The sequence below is a fragment of the Leucoraja erinacea genome, unplaced genomic scaffold (assembly GCF_028641065.1).
Source record: "Leucoraja erinacea ecotype New England unplaced genomic scaffold, Leri_hhj_1 Leri_51C, whole genome shotgun sequence".
NCBI lineage: Eukaryota > Metazoa > Chordata > Chondrichthyes > Rajiformes > Rajidae > Leucoraja > Leucoraja erinaceus.
In genome coordinates, this window is record NW_026576421.1 from 460,508 (window position 1) to 477,502 (window position 16,995).

Sequence of the window (16,995 nt, forward strand, 5' to 3'; positions counted from 1 at the left end):
CCTCGCACACTCAACCCTCGCATGCTCCCACCCCTTGCACACTCACCCCTTGCACACTCCCACCCCTTGCACACTCCCACCCCTTGCACACTCCCACCCCTCGCACACTCGCCCCCCTCGCACACTCACCCCCTTGCACGCTCCACACCCCTCGCACACTCACCCCTCGCACACTCACCCCTTGCACGCTCCCACCCCTCGCACACTCACCCCTTGCACACTCCGCCCCTCGCACACTCTCACCCCTTGCATACTCCGTCCCTCGCACACCCACCCCTCGCACACACTCACCCCTCGCACGCTCCCTCCATTCAAACATCCGGCAGATGTTTTCTAAATGGAGGGAGAATCGAGAAATCACAGGTGCAGAGGGACTTGGGCCGGCTGGTGCAGGAATCCCAAAAAGTTAATTTGCAAGTCAATGGATCAGCCACAACAGAATGGCGGAGTAGACTCGATGGGCCGAATGGCCTAATTCTGCTCCGATGACTTATGAAAGGAGCCCGATAACGGAGGGGAAGAAACTGTTCCTGATTCAGGCAAATGGGTTAGGCTCGCCCACCTTGGTCGGTATGGACCAGGTGGGCCGAAGGGCCTGTCCCCGTGCTGTACAGCTCCGGCTCAACATGGATATTCCAGAACGGTCTTGTGGTGGAGTGACGTGAGCTGTGTGTTTGTGTTTTGCAGGTGGTGCAAGCGATCGAGAGGCTGGGTGGCTGCACAGAAGATTTGCTGCTGGAATACGGCAAGAAGATAATCGGTGAGCGGGAAGGAGATGCAACACCTGTCCTTCTCTCCAGGGATGCAGCCCACCCCGCTGAGTTACTCCAGCATTTTGTGTCTCTCTTCAGTTTAAACCAGCATCTGCAGTTCCCTCCCACAAACCTCCTCCCTCGACTCTGTCCAGGGACCCCGGCAGTCCTTTCAGATTAGGCAGAGGTTCACTTGCATCTCCTCTAACCTTGATAGAAGACGCACGTGTAGAGACTAAGGAGGAGCTTGCCTGCTGTATGGAGGACAGAGATGTGTGGTGCGTCTGTCATCCCAATGTATCCATTGTTCAAGGTGTTGACATCGGCGAGCTATTGCTATTGAGGGAGCCCAGCGTAGGTTCACCAGATTAATTCCCGGGATGGCGGGACTGTCATATGCTGAGAGAATGGAGCGGCTGGGCTTGTACACTCTGGAGTTTGCGAGGGGGTCTCATTGAAACATATAAGATTGTTAAGGGTTTGGACACGCTGGAGGTAGGAAACATGTTCCCGATGTTGGGGGGGGTCCAGAACCAGGGGCCACAGTTTAAGAATAAGGAGTAAGTCATTTAGAACGGAGACGAGGAAACACTTTTTCTCACAGAGAGAGTGGTGAGTCTGTGGAATTCTTGTTGAGTCTCATGTTTAAGAAGGAACTGCAGATGCTGGAAAAAATCGAAGTAGAGAAAAATGCTGGAGGAACTCAGCGGGTGAGGCAGCATCTATGGAGCGTAGGAATAGGTGACGTTGCGGGTCGGAACGACCCGAAATGTCACCTATTCCTTCGCTCCATAGATGCTGCCTCACATTGAGTCTAATTGTCTGCTTGTTCTCACCTAGCCCACAGCTACCAACAGCCTGTTTCATTTATCATTGTTAGTGTTTTGCATATTTTCCATTTGTTCTATATATGTCTCATTTCACTTCCCCCCCCCCGACTCGACCCGAAATGTCGCCTGTTCCTTTTCTCCAGAGATGCTGCCCGACCCGGCTGAGTTGCCCCCCCAGCGTTGTGTGTGTGTGTGTGTGTGTGCGCGTGTGTGTGTGCGCGTGTGTGTGTGCGCGTGTGTGTGTGCGCGTGTGTGTGTGTGCGCGTGTGTGTGCGCGTGTGTGTGTGCGCGTGTGTGTGTGTGCGCGTGTGTGTGCGCGCGTGTGTGTGCGCGCGTGTGTGTGCGCGCGTGTGTGTGTGTGCGTGTGTGTGTGTGCGCGTGTGTGTGTGCGCGTGTGTGTGTGTGTGTGTGTGTGTATCCTACTTCCCTGACCCTCTGCTTGTTCTTGCAGACGAGCAGTTCCTGCTGAAGAGGGTGGCAGACAGCGCCATCGACCTGTACGCCATGATCGTGGTATTGTCCAGGTAAGTACACAGCCCAGGGGCGGGGGGGAGGGGGCGCCGCACTGCGGGAGACCCAGGTTCGATCCTGACTACAGCTGCTGTCTGTACGGAGTTTGCACGTTCTCCCTGTGACCTGCGTGGGTTTTCTCCAGGAGCGCCGGTTTCCTTCCACACTCCAACAACGCGTGGGTTTGTAGGTTAATTGGCTTCCGTGAGGCGTAAATTGTCCCTGGTGTGCGTAGGGTGGTGCTAGCGTACGGGGCCGGCACGGACCCGGTGGGCCGAAGGGCCTGTTTCCGTGCTGTATCTCCTGTATTAAACACACACGGGGTCCCAGTGCCACACGGCTGGGCCGTGAGATGTGGCACCTTCCTCCCCCTCGCGATGCTGCTGCTGCTGCTGCTGCCGTCGTCTCTCCCCATCCCACTCCGCACCCCGTCACACTGACTGCGGTGAGCAGCCTGCTGTGCGGAAGGCTTTCACACAGTGCAGATTTCTTTCACCTCTCCCTCCACTCAGCCTTTGTGAAACCATTCTCTTGACTTATTGTTTCCATAACGGTGTTTGTGCTCTTGTGGGGGTTTTTTTTTCTGAACTAGTGAGACCTTCCCACGGGCAAACAAAGTTTAGTTTTGAGATGCAGCGCGGAAACAGTCCCTTCGGCCCACCGTGTCCGTGCCGCACAGCGATCCCAGTGCGCTAACACTACCCTACACACACTAGGGACAGTTTACATTTTCAAACGTCAGTTGACCTACAAACCTGCGCGTCTTTGGAGTGTGGGAGGAAACCGAAGATCTCGGAGAAAACTCACGGGGAGAACGTGCAAACTCCGTACAGACGCGCCCGTAGTCAGGCTGGAACCCAGGGCAGCAACTCTACCGCTGCGCCATCGTGCCGCACTGTTGTTCTTGCCGTAGGGAGGTTTGGGGGAGAACTGGGGCCGTTCCCTCAGAGCCGATTCAGGGCAGGTTTTGTGGTTCATAAGTTATAGGACCAGAATGAGGCCACTCGGCCCATCAAGTCCACACCACCATTCGATCATAGCTGATCTATCTTTGCCTGGGTGGTGAATCTGTGGGATTCTTTGCCACAGAAGGCTGTGGAGCCCAAGTCAATGGATATTTGTAAGGCAGAGATAGATGGGTTCTTTATCAATCCGGGTGTCCGGGGTTATGGGGACAATGGGGTTAGGAGGGAAGATAGATCAGCCATGATTGAATGACAGATTAGACTTGATGGGCCGAATGGTCTAAGTCTGCTGCTATCACATATGAAGTGCTTTAATCGCTGACACCTGCATTGATGGAGGCGTGGGGAGGGGAGGGAGGGAGGGTGTGAATGAGGGGAAACTCTGGAGAGAGCCATGGGGGGGGGTTAGAGGGATGTGAGCCGCATGCAGGCTGGTGCGACTGGACAGTGTGGGCAGGTTGGGCCCTGGGGGGGGCCTGTGTCCACGCTGTTAACTGAGTGAGGGGCAGGGTAGGTGTGATGGGCCGAGTGGCCTCCTGTCCCGGCCCTGTCTGAATTATGAGCGCGGGTGTAGTCTGACCGGCTGTCCTCTCTCTCTCTCTCTCTCTGCCCCCCCCAACCACCCACCTCACAGGGCCTCGCGATCGCTGAGTCAGGCACATGGCACTGCGCAGCACGAGAAACTGCTGTGTGACACTTGGTGTATTGAGGTGAGACCCCTCCCTTCACAAGGAGTAGGATCAAAGATCCTACAGCGGAGCAAGATGGTCCACTCGACGAATAAGACGTAGTACGGGCATGTGCAGATTCAGGGGTAATTTTCATCCCCATTTCCGTGACGGCTTCCGTCTCCGCACCAAAGATCCCGCAGCGGAGCAAAGATAACTAGCGCGGAGACGGAAGCCGGTTACGGAAACATCCTCGTAAAAATAAAAGTTATTTGGGTAAAAATCTTCTCCTCATTTTCAGAATTTAAATTTATCAACACAAACTTTTCCCCCACAACGTTGATTACACTGCGGGTCGGGTCGGGTTACTAAAATGGCCGACATTCCGCTCCGTTACGTACTACACGTCAGCCCATTGCATTGCAGGAGTGGTCTATCTTGCTCCGCTATAGGATCTTTGAGCAGGATTAGGCCATGTGGGGGGGTGGGAGAGGGGAGGATTAGAAGCAGGGATATGACCATCGATGGGTAGAGGGGGGGGTGGGTGGTATTGGGGATGGGTAGAGGTTGGGGAGAAGGGGGGGGGGTGGGGAGATGGGGGAGCTGGTATTGGAGTGTGGATGAGCAGAGGGTTGGGGGGGTGGGGGAGGGGAGGGTATTAGAGGCGTCGTGTTGGAGATTGTATCGATGGATAACGGCCTATTTCCCCCCCCCCCCCCCCCAGGCCTCGGCTCGGATCGCAGACAACCTGACGGCCCTCAGCTCCAGCTCGGCCAGGCAGGTGTTCAGGAACATGCGGGCCATCTCGGCGGCTGTGGTGGGCAATGGGGGCACCGTCACACCGCACCCCCTGGGCTTCTGAGCCGTCTCGCACCCCAACCCCCACCACCGGCCCACCCCCACCCCGCCTGGGTACTGATCATGGAGACCGACCCTGCAGTGGGCACTGGGGGCCTGCACGCGCAAACTCTGATTTCTGCCGCGGTCCTAATCTGACTGAATCATGTTTTCATGCACTTGTGGACGTCCGGGGGGGTTGTGGTAATGTTCCTCTGGCCCTGTAACGTGAGTACATGTCTGTGCAACACTTCCCCTGGTGGTGTCGGGAGGGTCTGCGTCTCTCTGTACCCTCGATCAGTGCCTTAGATTTATCCCTTCCTTACAGAGCCGTGGTTTCTGTCCTGGCCCCACCTCCCCCCCTGGTTCACCGCAGGGCAGGACTCAGTTCTGCGGTACCCCCCACCCACCCGATCCGTGCTTCCATAGGCCGCGACCACTACTCTCTATCCTCGACGTTCCCGCCTGCCCAAGGTTGGAGGGCTAGCACGGAGGCAGCGGGCCGAGCGGTCCACTGGTCTGCCCTGTTCTCGGGGGGGAGCGAGGGTGAGTGGGAGCTGGGCCGGGAGATACCTGGCCAGGTGTGCACAACAGGACTGCAGAGCCTCCCCAGATGGAGTGGAACAGGGGCCATGTGCTCCACACCCCCCCCTCCCTTGCCTTAAATAATGTTCTCAACCTTTACAATTGTTTTACAGAGAAGATCAGGACAATAATAAAATCTCTTCCTTCCAAATCGTGCTGACCAGAGTCTTACTCCAAATTCACAGCCCCAGAGCTTTCAAATGAAATCCCCGTGCGGCCAGAAACCTAATGGCCCTGTCCCACGGTGCGAGTTCATTCCAAGAGCTCTCCCGAGTTTAAAAAAAAAATCAAACTCGTGGTAAGCTCGGAGAATGAACGTAGCGGGTACGTCGGAGCTCGGGGACGTCTCTTAGCGGCTCCTACCGCTAACGGCAGGTACTCGGGAAGACTCGCTAACGGCAGGTAAGCTCGGGAAGACTCGTGAAGATTTTTCAACATGATAAAAAAATGTCCACGAGAGCCCCGAGTACCGACGAGCGGCCATTACCCGTAAATTTCCGAGTTCGAATCAGGGCAAAACTCGGGGAGAGCTCTTGGAATGAACTCTTACCGTGGGACGGGTTTAAACTAACAAGAGGAAATACAACAAATTGCCAGAAGGACGGGCAGTGTCACTGGAGAAAGAGACAGTCCATGTTCGACCATAGACATAGGAGCAGAATTAGGAGGGGTGAAGGGGCTGGAGGGGAGGAGGACACAGAGGAGGGGAGGGGTGAAGGGGCCAGATTGTTTTGTGTCACTCTTGGCCATCTCTACTCCCCATCAAGGCAGAGTCCCAGTAGATCCCCACTCACTGTATGAAACAGACCCAGCCCCTGTCAGTCCTTGCTCCCCTCCCCTGCACCCCAACGCTGGGGACCCCCCCCTCCCCCCCCCCCCCCGCTGAATTCCCGGGATGGCGGGACTGTCATATGCTGAGAGAATGGAGCGGCTGGGCTTGTACACTCTGGAGTTTAGAAGGATGAGAGGGAATCTCATTGAAACATATAAGATTATTAAGGGTTTGGACACACTAGAGGCAGGAAACATGTTCCCGATGTTGGGGGAGTCCAGAAACAGGGGCCACACACACACACAGTTTAAGAATAAGGAGTAAGCCATTCAGAACGGAGACGAGGAAACACTTTTTCTCACAGAGAGTGTTGAGTCTGAGGAATTCTCTGCCTCAGATGGCAGTGGAGGCCGGTTCTCTGGATGCTTTCAAGAGAGAGCTGGATAGGGCTCTTAAAGATAGCGGAGTCAGAGGATATGGGGAGAAGGCAGGAACGGGGTACTGATTGGGGATGATCAGCCATGATCACACTGAATGACGGTGCTGGATTGAATGGCCTCCTCCTGCACCTATTGTCTATTGTCTATTAAATTGTGGCCGGTTCCTGTGATCTCCGTCCTCACTGGCGGAGTGGGAGGTAGGTGAGCGGGAGGGGGAGCAGGCTGGTGTGGTCGGGACAGTAGAGAGACAGTTTGCTGTAAACAAGAGGATGTCAGACATGCTGACAGCAGCTTTCAGAGTGTCGGTTTGTGATGTGCTTATCTGACACGGCTCCTTGTCTGTAAGAAGGAACTGCAGATGCCAGTTTACACCGAAGATAGACACAGAGTGCTGGAGTAACTCAGCGGGACAGGCAGCATCTACGGAGAGAAGGAGCGGGTGTCGTTTTGGGTCGAGACCCTTCTTCAGACTGAGAGTCGGGGGGGAGAGAGTGAGAGACAGAGATAGGGACGGGGAAGGTGTGAAACTTCACATCAGATATCTGGTTCAGCAGCTTCCAGGAAATGTGATGTTTCAAACTGATCCTCTCCGCCAAAAACACCTCAGTCAGAGACGGCCCCCCCCTTGTCACCCACAGTCGACAAATGCACAACACTGCCAGGGCCATCTTCTTGCTATTGGGGGAGCCCAGCGTAGGTTTACAACGTTAATTCTCGGGATGGCGGGACTGTCATATGCTGAGAGAATGGAGCAGCTGGGCTTGTACACTCTGGAGTTTAGAAGGATGAGAGGGTACCTCATTGAAACATATAAGATTATTAAGGGCTTGGACACACTAGAGGCAGGAAACATGTTCCCGATGTTGGGGGAGTCCAGAAGCAGGGGCCACACACAGTTTAAGAATAAGGGGTAAGCCATTTAGAACGGAGACGAGGAACCAACTTTTCTCACAGAGATTTGTGAGTCTGTGGAATTCTCTGCCTCAGAGGCCGGTTCTCTGGATGCTTTCAAGTAAGAGCTAGATAGGGCTCTTAAAGATAGCGGAGTCAGGGGATATGGGGAGAAGGCAGGAACGGGGTACTGATTGTGGATGATCTGTCATGATCACAGTGAATGGCGGTGCTGGCTCGAAGGGCAGAATGGCCTCTACTCCTGCACCTATTGCCTATTGTCTATCCCCCCCCAACTCTGTAATTACTGCACCCCTCTCTGTACCCCCTCCCCTTCCCCCTGGCCCCTACGCCCCACCCTCTCTCTCCCCGTCTCTGTAACTCCAGCCCCTCTCTAACCCCCTCCTTGTGAAGGGCCTGTTTCCACGTTGTATGAGTCAGTTGAAGAAGGGTCTCGACCCGAAACGCCACCCATTCCTTCTCTCCAGAGATGCTGCCTGTCCTGTCCCGCTGAGTTACTCCAGCTGTTTGGGTCCATCTTCACCCTCTCTCTAAAGTTGGAGAACACATCCCCTCCCACCCTGCCTCCCACAGCATTTTCCCACAGACACTCTCTGTAATGGATACAGAGAGAGAGGGGGGGGAGGCCTGGAGCCAGCACGCGGTTCCCAGCAACTGTGGAATCCCCACAGGACGGCAGCACACAGCTCCCTCCCAGTCACGGCACAGAAATAGACGCTAAGTATAAGTTGCCAGACCACCACTGACCAGGGGGCACATCCCCATCCTTGGGGAACTCAGTGGAAAAACAACCACCCAGTGTGTGTGTGTGTGTGTGGAGCAAGGGACTGCAGATGCTGGTTTAAACCGAAGGTAGACACAAAATGCTGGACTAACTCAGCGGGACAGGCAGCATCTCTGGAGAGAAGGAATGCTGAGAGAATGGAGCGGCTGGGCTTGTACACTCTGGAGTTCAGAAGGATGAGAGGGGATCTTATTGAAACATATAAGATTATTAAGGGGGACAAAAACGATGAATAAACTCAGCGGGTGCAGCAGCATCTATGGAGCAAAGGAAATAGGCAACGTTTCGGGCCGAAACCCTTCTTATTAAGGTGTTTGGACACGCTAGAGGCAGGAAACATGTTCCTGATGTTGGGGGAGTCCAGAACCAGGGGCCACACACACACACACACAGTTTAAGAATAAGGAGTAAGCCATTTAGAACGGAGACGAGGAAACACTTTTTCTCACAGAGAGTGGTGAGTCTGTGGAATTCTCTGCCTCAGAGGGGGGTGGAGGCCGGTTCTCTGGATGCTTTCAAGAGAGAGCTAGATAGGGCTCTTAAACATAGCGGAGTCAGGGGATATGGGGAGAAGGCAGGAACGGGGTACTGATTGGGGATGATCAGCCGTGATCACATTGAATGGCGGTGCTGGCTCGAAGGGCTGAATGGCCTCTACTCCTGCACCTGTTGTCTGTTGGTGACGTTTCGGGAGAGAAACAAGAGATAAAGAACACACAGAGAAGAGATGAATGAAAGATATGCAAAAAGCAACGATAGTCAAGGAAATGTGGAGCCCACAATGGTTCGTTGTTGGCTGTTGGATAGCTGATACCGAGTTACACAGTAAAACTCAATGGGATGACAGTGAGACTTGGGCAACGATGGGTGGGGGAGGGATGGAGAGAGAAGATGACGGGGTGACTTAAATTTAGAGAAAATATTCATACCACTGGGTTGTAAGCTGCCCAAGACACGGGAGCAGTGTTTGGCCATTCAGCCCATCATTGCTAAGCTATTCGATCAGGAGGGGCAACTTTTATTTACACAAAGGGTGGTCGGTATCTGGAACGAGTTGCCAGAAGAGTTGGTTGAGGCCGGTACTAACATGAAGCTTAAGAAACATTTAGACAGGGACAGGTTTAGAGGGATATGGGCCAAACACAGGTGGGACTAGTGTAGATGTGGGCATGTTGGGCTGAAGGGCCTGTTTCCATGCTGTATGACTCCATGACACAAACTGCTGGGACATTAACTAGGTCAGCCCGCAGTGCTTCGTTACTCCAGCACTTTGTGTCCTTCTGTGCATCAACCAGCATCTGCAGTTCAGTAGATGGACACAAAATGCTGGAGTAACTCAGTGGGACAGGCAGCATCTCTGGACAGAGGGAATGGGTGATGTTTCGGCTCAGTCTGAAGAAGGGTCTCGACCTGAAACATTCTCTCCAGAGATGCTGCCTGTCCCGCTGAGTTACTCCGGCATCTAGTGTCTTATCTTCGGATTAAACCAGCGTCTGCAGTTCCTTCATACAGATCAAGGGCTGTATCAGATAAGCACATCGCACATCACAAGGCAGTTCCTCACCACACACACCATCAGCAGATTTCACATTTGATCATGGCGGATCTTATCTCCCTCTCTCAACCCCATTCTCCTGCCATAGAGGGAGTACAGCGAAGGTTCACCAGACTGATTCCTGGGATGGCAGGACTTTCATATGAAGAAAGACTGGATAGACTCGGCTTGTACTCGCTAGAATTTAGAAGATTGAGGGGGGATCTTATAGAAACTTTAAAAATTTTAAAGGGTTGGACAGGCTAGATACAGGAAGATTGTTCCCGATGTTGGGGAAGTCCAGAACAAGGGGTCACACACAGTTTAAGGATAAGGGGGAAATCTTTTAGGACCGAGATGAGAAAAAAAATTTTCACACAGAGAGTGGTGAATCTGTGGAATTCTCTGCCACAGAAGGTAGTTGAGGCCAGTTCATTGGCTATATTTAAGAGGGTGTTAGATGTGGCTAAAGGGATCAGGGGGTATGGAGAGAAGGCAGGGATGGAATACTGAGTTGGATGATCAGCCATGATCATATTGAATGGTGGTGCAGGCTCGAAGGGCCGAATGGCCTCTACTCCTGCACCTATTTTCTATGTTTCTCCCAGTAACCTTTGACACCCTTGCATACAAGTGGCAGAACATTCAAACCAGAATGTCCAAACGTTCAAATAGTCCCACACGCGCCCCCCCCCCCCCCCCCCCCCCCCCCCCCCCCCCCTACCAGCAGGCATCTATCACAAACCAGTTTCCAAACAAAAACTTACTTTAATTAAACCAGTGGGAAAGCCACAAAACCTCTCACTGGCAAGAGCAAGGCTGCAATTTAAAGTTAAAATCCATCCATCAGTAATATAACGGTTGCTATTGTTCGGCAAAGTCTGTAGACCAAGGTGGAAAACACTGTCCATTGTTGCAGTCTTAGAAGGTCCACACTCACTCCAACGTAGGCAGTAGATGCCACCCAACCCCTTCACGATGGCCGTGTTGTTGTAGATCCACGTGTGTCTGGAGATGGGTGGCTGGGTTGTAATTTGGCCGTCTGTAGCCAAGGTGGTCTTGCAACGGGCCTGAGCTCCAGCCGGCCACTCTCTTGCATCGAGGCTCGCCCACCCCATCATTCTCTGCACTGGCCGTAGAGTTGGGCCAAACACCAAAGACTCTGAGATCAGGCAGCATCTGTGGAAGACATGGATGGTGGTGTTTGGGGAGGGGGCTTCTCCAGTCCCTGCTGTATATGTTGGGCAGGGGTAGGAGTGAGAGTGAGGCTCCATAGCAACGTCCCAAAGCATAGCTTCATCTCTCGATGGCTCAATCCCTCTGCCAGGCAGGTCCCTGTGTGGACTTGACCCTTCTCCCTCCTGCCACCCAGTCTGTGGACCTCTTGTACCAACCCAACGCGGCCCATCTCCTCACATTCCGCACGAAAGTCCATGGTTACACTTGGCAGGGGACAGAAAGCCATTTTGGAGATGGAAATGAAGTTCTGGCAGCATCACTGGAGGAAAAGGGACCTTTTGGGTCGAGACTTTGGTCCAAATCGGCATTTGCAGTGCCTTTCCTGTCCTCTCTCCATCCTTGCCATCTCTCGACCAAGACTGAGTCAACCAGTTTGCAAGTCCGGAGTTGATGATGAGATGATGGGATCTCTCACCCTGTCCATCCCCGCTATCTGTTGACCAAGACCTGATTACCAGTTGGTTGGGCAAGTCCAATGTTGATGATAAACCCCCACAATCAGCACTGGTGTCTCCATCCTATCTCTCATCCAATACCGAGTCAACCAGCTTTCAGGGCAAGTTCAGAGTTGATAAGATGATGGTCTCTCTCCATCCATCCATCCATGCATCTTTGCTGACTCGACCAAGATTAAGTCAACCAGTTGGCAGATCGAGTATTGATGTTGGTATTTCCTCCCTCCATCCATCCATCCTCGCTGCCTGTTGACCAAAGCTGACCCAACCACTTTGTAGGGCAAGGTCTAGTGTGGATGAAAAGTCAACATGGGCCCCAAGGTCCCTCTCGTTCTCTCTCCCTCTCCATCCATCATTGCCCAGGAGTCAAGTGTTGGTGATGAGATCAACATTGGCCGCCGAGTTTCTCCCTCTCCTTCTCCATCCATCCTCGCTGTCTGTTGACCAACACTGTCAACCTGTTGGGAAGAGCAAGTCCAATGTTGACGAGGAGGCCCACATTCGGCACAGGAGTCTCTCTCTCTCTCCCCGTCCATCCATCCATCCAGCCAAGATCGAGTCGACCAAGAGTTGGTCGGTCAAGTGTTGATAAGACGCTAGATAGACACAAAGTGCTGGAGTAACTCAGCTGGATCTCTGGAGGGAAGGATTGGATGGGTGATGTTTCAGGTCGAGACCCTTCTTCAGACTGATGATGGTGATAAGTTGATGAGACCCACATTGGGTGCCGAGGTCCCTCTCTCTCTGTGTCCACCCCTCTCCACGCTGCAGGTCCAGAGGCAGGGGGGTTTCAGCCCGGGGAGAGGGTTGGGTTTGGCGGCCGCTCAGGGCTGGGCAGTCGGCGGAGGACAGTCCAACGCAGGGCCGGCTTGTAGTGGCGGGGGTAGCAGGGGAACTTGTGGGAGAGCAGATGCCGGAGTTCGTCTTTCCGCAAGCCGTAGATAACGGGGCTGATGCACTGGGCAAGGCTGAAGAAGGCGTAGTTGACCCCTTCGAAGCGAACCTTGGTGCATTGTTGCAGGCGGCCGGCCTGGGCTAGACGCTGGAGCAGGAAGGTGATGAAGGCGGGGATGATATAGACGGCCAGCTGGGCTCCATGCATGAGGATGGTGCTTCTGGCCCGCCGGTTGTGCCGGGTCAGAGTCCCGATCCGTCGGCTCTCGGCCAAGATCTTCAGGTAGCTGAAGAGAATCAACAGGGTGCATGCGCCGATCAGCGCGAACTTACAACTCTGCCTGAGCTGGTGTCCGGAGCGCAGTTGGCAGGAGGTCGAGCAGTGGCCGGAGACGGAGGAGAGAGAGATGGGCGGCTGCTGCTGGCTGACCAGGACCAGGGGGAGGATGGAGGAGAGGAGCCAGAGGAAGGGGCAGATGTAGCGGGCTCGGTGGCCGGGGCACATGGAGCTGTAGCGGAGAGGGTAACACACAGCCAGGTAGCGGTCTACAGCCATCAGGGTCAAGGTGAGCAGGATACAGGAGCCACACACCATCAGCATCAGCAGCAGCGCCTGGCAGCCGCCTCCCGGCACGGCAGCGCCCGACAACTGCACCAGGTAGAAGCCGGAGCTCAGGCCGAAGTACAACAGAGCCGACAGGAGCAGATGGAGCAGCAGAACGAAGCGGGTCTGGGAGCGGAGACGGTCGGCCGACAGCACCGCGCCACCGATCGCCGCGCTGAAGAAGCAGAGGAGGGCGAAGGAGGTGAGGGAGGACAGGAGGCGAACTAGCAGCCGCTCACCCTCACTCTGTCCGTCCCCAGACCCAGAGTCCGGGCCGGAGCAGTTGGCTGAGGTGTTCATCATCCCCGGAGAGGGGAGAGGGGAGAGGGGAGGGAGAGGGGGAGAGGGGAGAGGGGGAGAGGGGAGGGGGAGAGGAGATTGGAGAGGAGAGGAGAGAGGGAGGGAGAGGGGAGAGGGGAGGGTAGAGGAGAGGGGAGAGGGGAGAGAGAGAGAGGGTAGAGGAGAGGGAGAGGGAGGGAAGGGGAGAGAGAGGGGAGAGGGAGGGAGGGAGAGAGGGAGGGGAGGAGGAGAGGAGAGGAGAGGAGGGGAGGAGAGGGGAGGGGAGAGGGGAGAGGAGAGGGGGGAGAGGGAGGAGGAGAGGAGATTGGAAGAGGAGAGGAGAGGGGAGGGAGAAGGAGAGGGAGTAGAGGGGAGAGGGAGAGGAGGGGGAGGGGAGGGGAGGGGAGAGAGAGGAGAGAGGAGGGGAGGGGAGGGGAGGAGAGAGATGGGTAGAGGAGAGGGGAGAGAAGAAACTTCTCCTCTTCTCCTCCGGAGAGGGGAGAGAGATGGATAGAGGAGAGGGGGGGGGACGGGGGAGGAGAGGAGATTGGAAGAGTAGAGAGATAGGAAGAGAGGCGAGGGGAGAGGTGGAGAGGAGATGGGAGAGAGGAGGGGAGGAGAGAGATGGGTAGAGTAGAGGGGGGGGAGGAGAGGAGATTGGAAGAGTAGAGAGATGGGTAGAGAGGAGAGGGGAGAGGTGGAGAGGAGGATGGGAGAGGAGGGGAGGAGAGAGATGGGTGGAGAGGAGAGGGGAGGAGAGGAGAAGAGAGGAGGGGGGGGGGGGGGGGGGAGTCTGTACCCCGACAGCCGGCTCCTACTACTCCTCACTCTCACTCCCCTCGCTAACTCTCTCTCTCTCACTCCTTCTCTGAATCACTCGCTGTCGTTCACTCTCTCACTCACTGACATCTCCCGCAGTCGCTTCTTCTCTGGATTACTCGCTGTCACCCCCACCCCCTCCCTCCTCACCTCCCTCACTCCTCGCCCGCTCCCCCGGTCCCACAAACCACGAGGCAACAAGGACTATGAACGCTCGCTCAGCCTCTGAGCCAGACTGTACAGCGGCGACCAGCGGCGGCGTTAACTCTGCGCACCAGTTCCTGTTTCAAGTTCCAGCAGCGACTCTCAGCTTGAAACGTGACCAAACTTCCTTCCCGGAGCGACACTGCACACACATCAAGATTCAAGAGAGTTTATTGTCATGTGTCCCAGCTAGGACAATGACATTCTAGCTTTGCTTTCAGCACAGTCACACAAAAAATAACAAAAAAGGCGGACAGACTGTCATCGAAGCGAGTTACCCATCCAAAACATCACCTCTCCATGTTCTCCAGAGATTCTGCCTGACCCCCTGAGTTCCTCCAGCACTTTGTGTATTTCGTCTGTCAGAGAAAGGAGGAGGACTTCTTCAAAGTTGGCATATCTTGAGATTTAGGAGGTCTGAAGAAGGGTCCCAACCCAAAACATCACCTGTCCATGTTCTCCAGAGATGCTGCTGCCTGACCCCCTGAGTTACTCCAGCACTCCGTGTCTCTTTCTCTCTAGTTATGATAATACACCAGTTCTGTAAAGAGGTTGTGAGTTACATAGAAACATAGAAATTAGGTGCAGGAGTAGAGGCCATTCGGCCCTTCGAGCCTGCACCGCCATTCAATATGATCATGGCTGATCATCCAACTCAGTATCCCGTACCTGCCTTCTCTCCATACCCCCTGATCCCCTTAGCCACAAGGGCCACATCTAACTCCCTCTTAAATATAGCCAATGAACTGGCCTCAACTACCCTCTGTGGCAGAGAGAGTTCCAGAGATTCACCACTCTCTGTGTGAAAAAAGTTCTTCTCATCTCGGTTTTAAAGGATTTCCCCCTTATCCTTAAGCTGTGACCCCTTGTCCTGAACTTCCCCAACATCGGGAACAATCTTCCTGCATATAGCCTGTCCAACCCCTTAAGAATTTTGTAAGTTTCTATAAGATCCCCTCTCAATCTTCTAAATTCTAGAGAGTATAAACCAAGTCTATCCAGTCTTTCTTCATAAGACAGTCCTGACATCCCAGGAATCAGTCTGGTGAACCGTCTCTGTACTCCCTCTATGGCAATAATGTCCTTCCTCAGATTTGGAGACCAAAACTGTACGCAATACTCCAGGTGTGGTCTCACCAAGACCCTGTACAACTGCAGTAGAACCTCCCTGCTCCTATACTCAAATCCTTTTGCAATGAAAGCTAACATACCATTCGCTTTCTTTACTGCCTGCTGCACCTGCACTCCTCTCCGTTGCACCCAAACACAAGACTGAGAGTTCCGGGTCGAGACCCTTCTTCAGACCAGCATCTGTAGGTCCTTCCTACACATAAGGCTTAGCGGGATATGAGCCAATTTTGGGGCTTGTATTTGGCATCTGCAGGTCACTCCTGTGTCATTAGGAATTAGGTTGGACTGTGGGCTGAGAGCAGTGAGAGACCCATTCTCGTTATGACTGTCTCAGCCTTGCTTGCAACGTTGCAAGCACATGTCAAAGTTCTGGGAAATGCAGTTCACATCAAAGCATTGCTGATGTAATTAGTCATAGAGTGATACAGCGTGGAAACAGACCCTACGGCCCAACTTGCCCACACCGCCCAATGTGCCCTATAATAATAATAATAATAATAATAAATTTTATTTATGGGCGCCTTTCAAGAGTCTCAAGGACACCTTACAAAAATTTAGCAGGTAGAGGAAAAACATGTAAGGGGAATGAAATAAATAGTAGAGACATGACTAGTACACAAAGTAAAGACAGAATTCAATACAAAACACAGTATGAGGCAATGAATGCACAGATGAAAAGGGACGGGGACGTGGGGCTCAGGATAGGCAGAGGTGAAGAGATGGGTTTTGAGTCTGGACTGGAAGATGGTGAGGGACACGGAATTGCGGATCAGTTGGGGGAGGGAGTTCCAGAGCCTGGGAGCTGCCCTGGAGAAGGCTCTGTCCCCAAAACTGTGGAGGTTGGACTTGTGGATGGAGAGGAGACCAGCTGATGTGGATCTGAGGGACCGTGAGGGTTGATAGGGGGAGAGGAGGTCAGTGGATATGGGGCCAGATGGTGGAGGGCTTTGTAGGTGAGGATCAGGATTTTGTAGGTGATCCGGTGGGAGATGGGAAGCCAGTGAAGTTGTTTGAGGACTGGAGAGATGTGATGCCAGGATTTGGTGTGGGTGATGAGTCGGGCGGCTGCGTTCTGGACCAGTTGGAGTCAGTTGATGTAGGTGGAGCTGATGCCAAGGAGAAGTGAGTTGCAGTAGTCCAGTCGGGAGGAGATGAAGGCATGGATGAGTCTATCTACACTAGTCCCACCTGCCCGCATTTGGCCCATATCCCACTTGCAGGAAAAATGTTCCCAATGTTGGGCGAGTCCAGAACCAGGGGCCACACACAGTCTTAGAATAAAGGGGAGGTCATTTAAAACTGAGGTGAGAAGAAACATTTTCACCCAGAGAGTTGTGAATTTGTGGAATTCCCTGCCACAGAGGGCAGTGGAGGCCAAGTCACTGGATGGATTTAAGAGAGAGTTAGATAGAGCTCTTGGGGCTAGTGGAGTCAAGGGATATGGGGAGAAGGCAGGCACAGGGTTAATGATTGGGGATGATCAGCCATGATCAGAATGAATGGCGGTGCTGGCTCTAGGGGCCGAATGGCCTCCTCCTGCACCTATTTTCTATGTTTCTAAGCCTGTCTTATCCATGTACCTGTCTAAATGTTGTGATAGTCCCTGCACCCTCTATTCTCATCTAAACATTGTGGAAGGGTTTATGTAATCACATGTAGTCTTTGGCGGACTGGATAACACGCATACCTTGATATACATCACAATAAATAACTCGAAGCTGAAGAAATAGTCTCTCACTATCCGGCCTCTATGGAGGGGACGTTATGGGTCGGGACCCTTC

General features: G+C 53.7%; 2 protein-coding genes across 2 annotated transcripts in view; one reads left to right on the plus strand and one right to left on the minus strand.

Moving 5' to 3' along the window:
• acadvl (acyl-CoA dehydrogenase very long chain) overlaps positions 1–5,298 on the plus strand; it is a 28,123-nt gene extending 22,825 nt beyond the window's left edge. The window contains exons 17-20 of the mRNA XM_055630727.1: positions 688–760; positions 2,034–2,106; positions 3,692–3,767; positions 4,450–5,298. Coding sequence (XP_055486702.1) covers positions 688–760; positions 2,034–2,106; positions 3,692–3,767; positions 4,450–4,587 — 360 coding nt within the window. The 3' untranslated portion in view covers positions 4,588–5,298. The remainder of the gene's footprint in view (positions 1–687; positions 761–2,033; positions 2,107–3,691; positions 3,768–4,449) is intronic.
• A 5,045-nt stretch (positions 5,299–10,343) lies between these two features.
• zgc:194312 (uncharacterized protein LOC794943 homolog) lies at positions 10,344–13,100 on the minus strand. The gene has a single exon (XM_055630733.1). It carries the CDS (start codon positions 13,082–13,084, stop codon positions 12,074–12,076), a length of 1,011 nt encoding a protein of 336 aa, XP_055486708.1. The 5' UTR covers positions 13,085–13,100; the 3' UTR covers positions 10,344–12,073.
• Between the last annotated feature and the right edge of the window lie 3,895 nt (positions 13,101–16,995).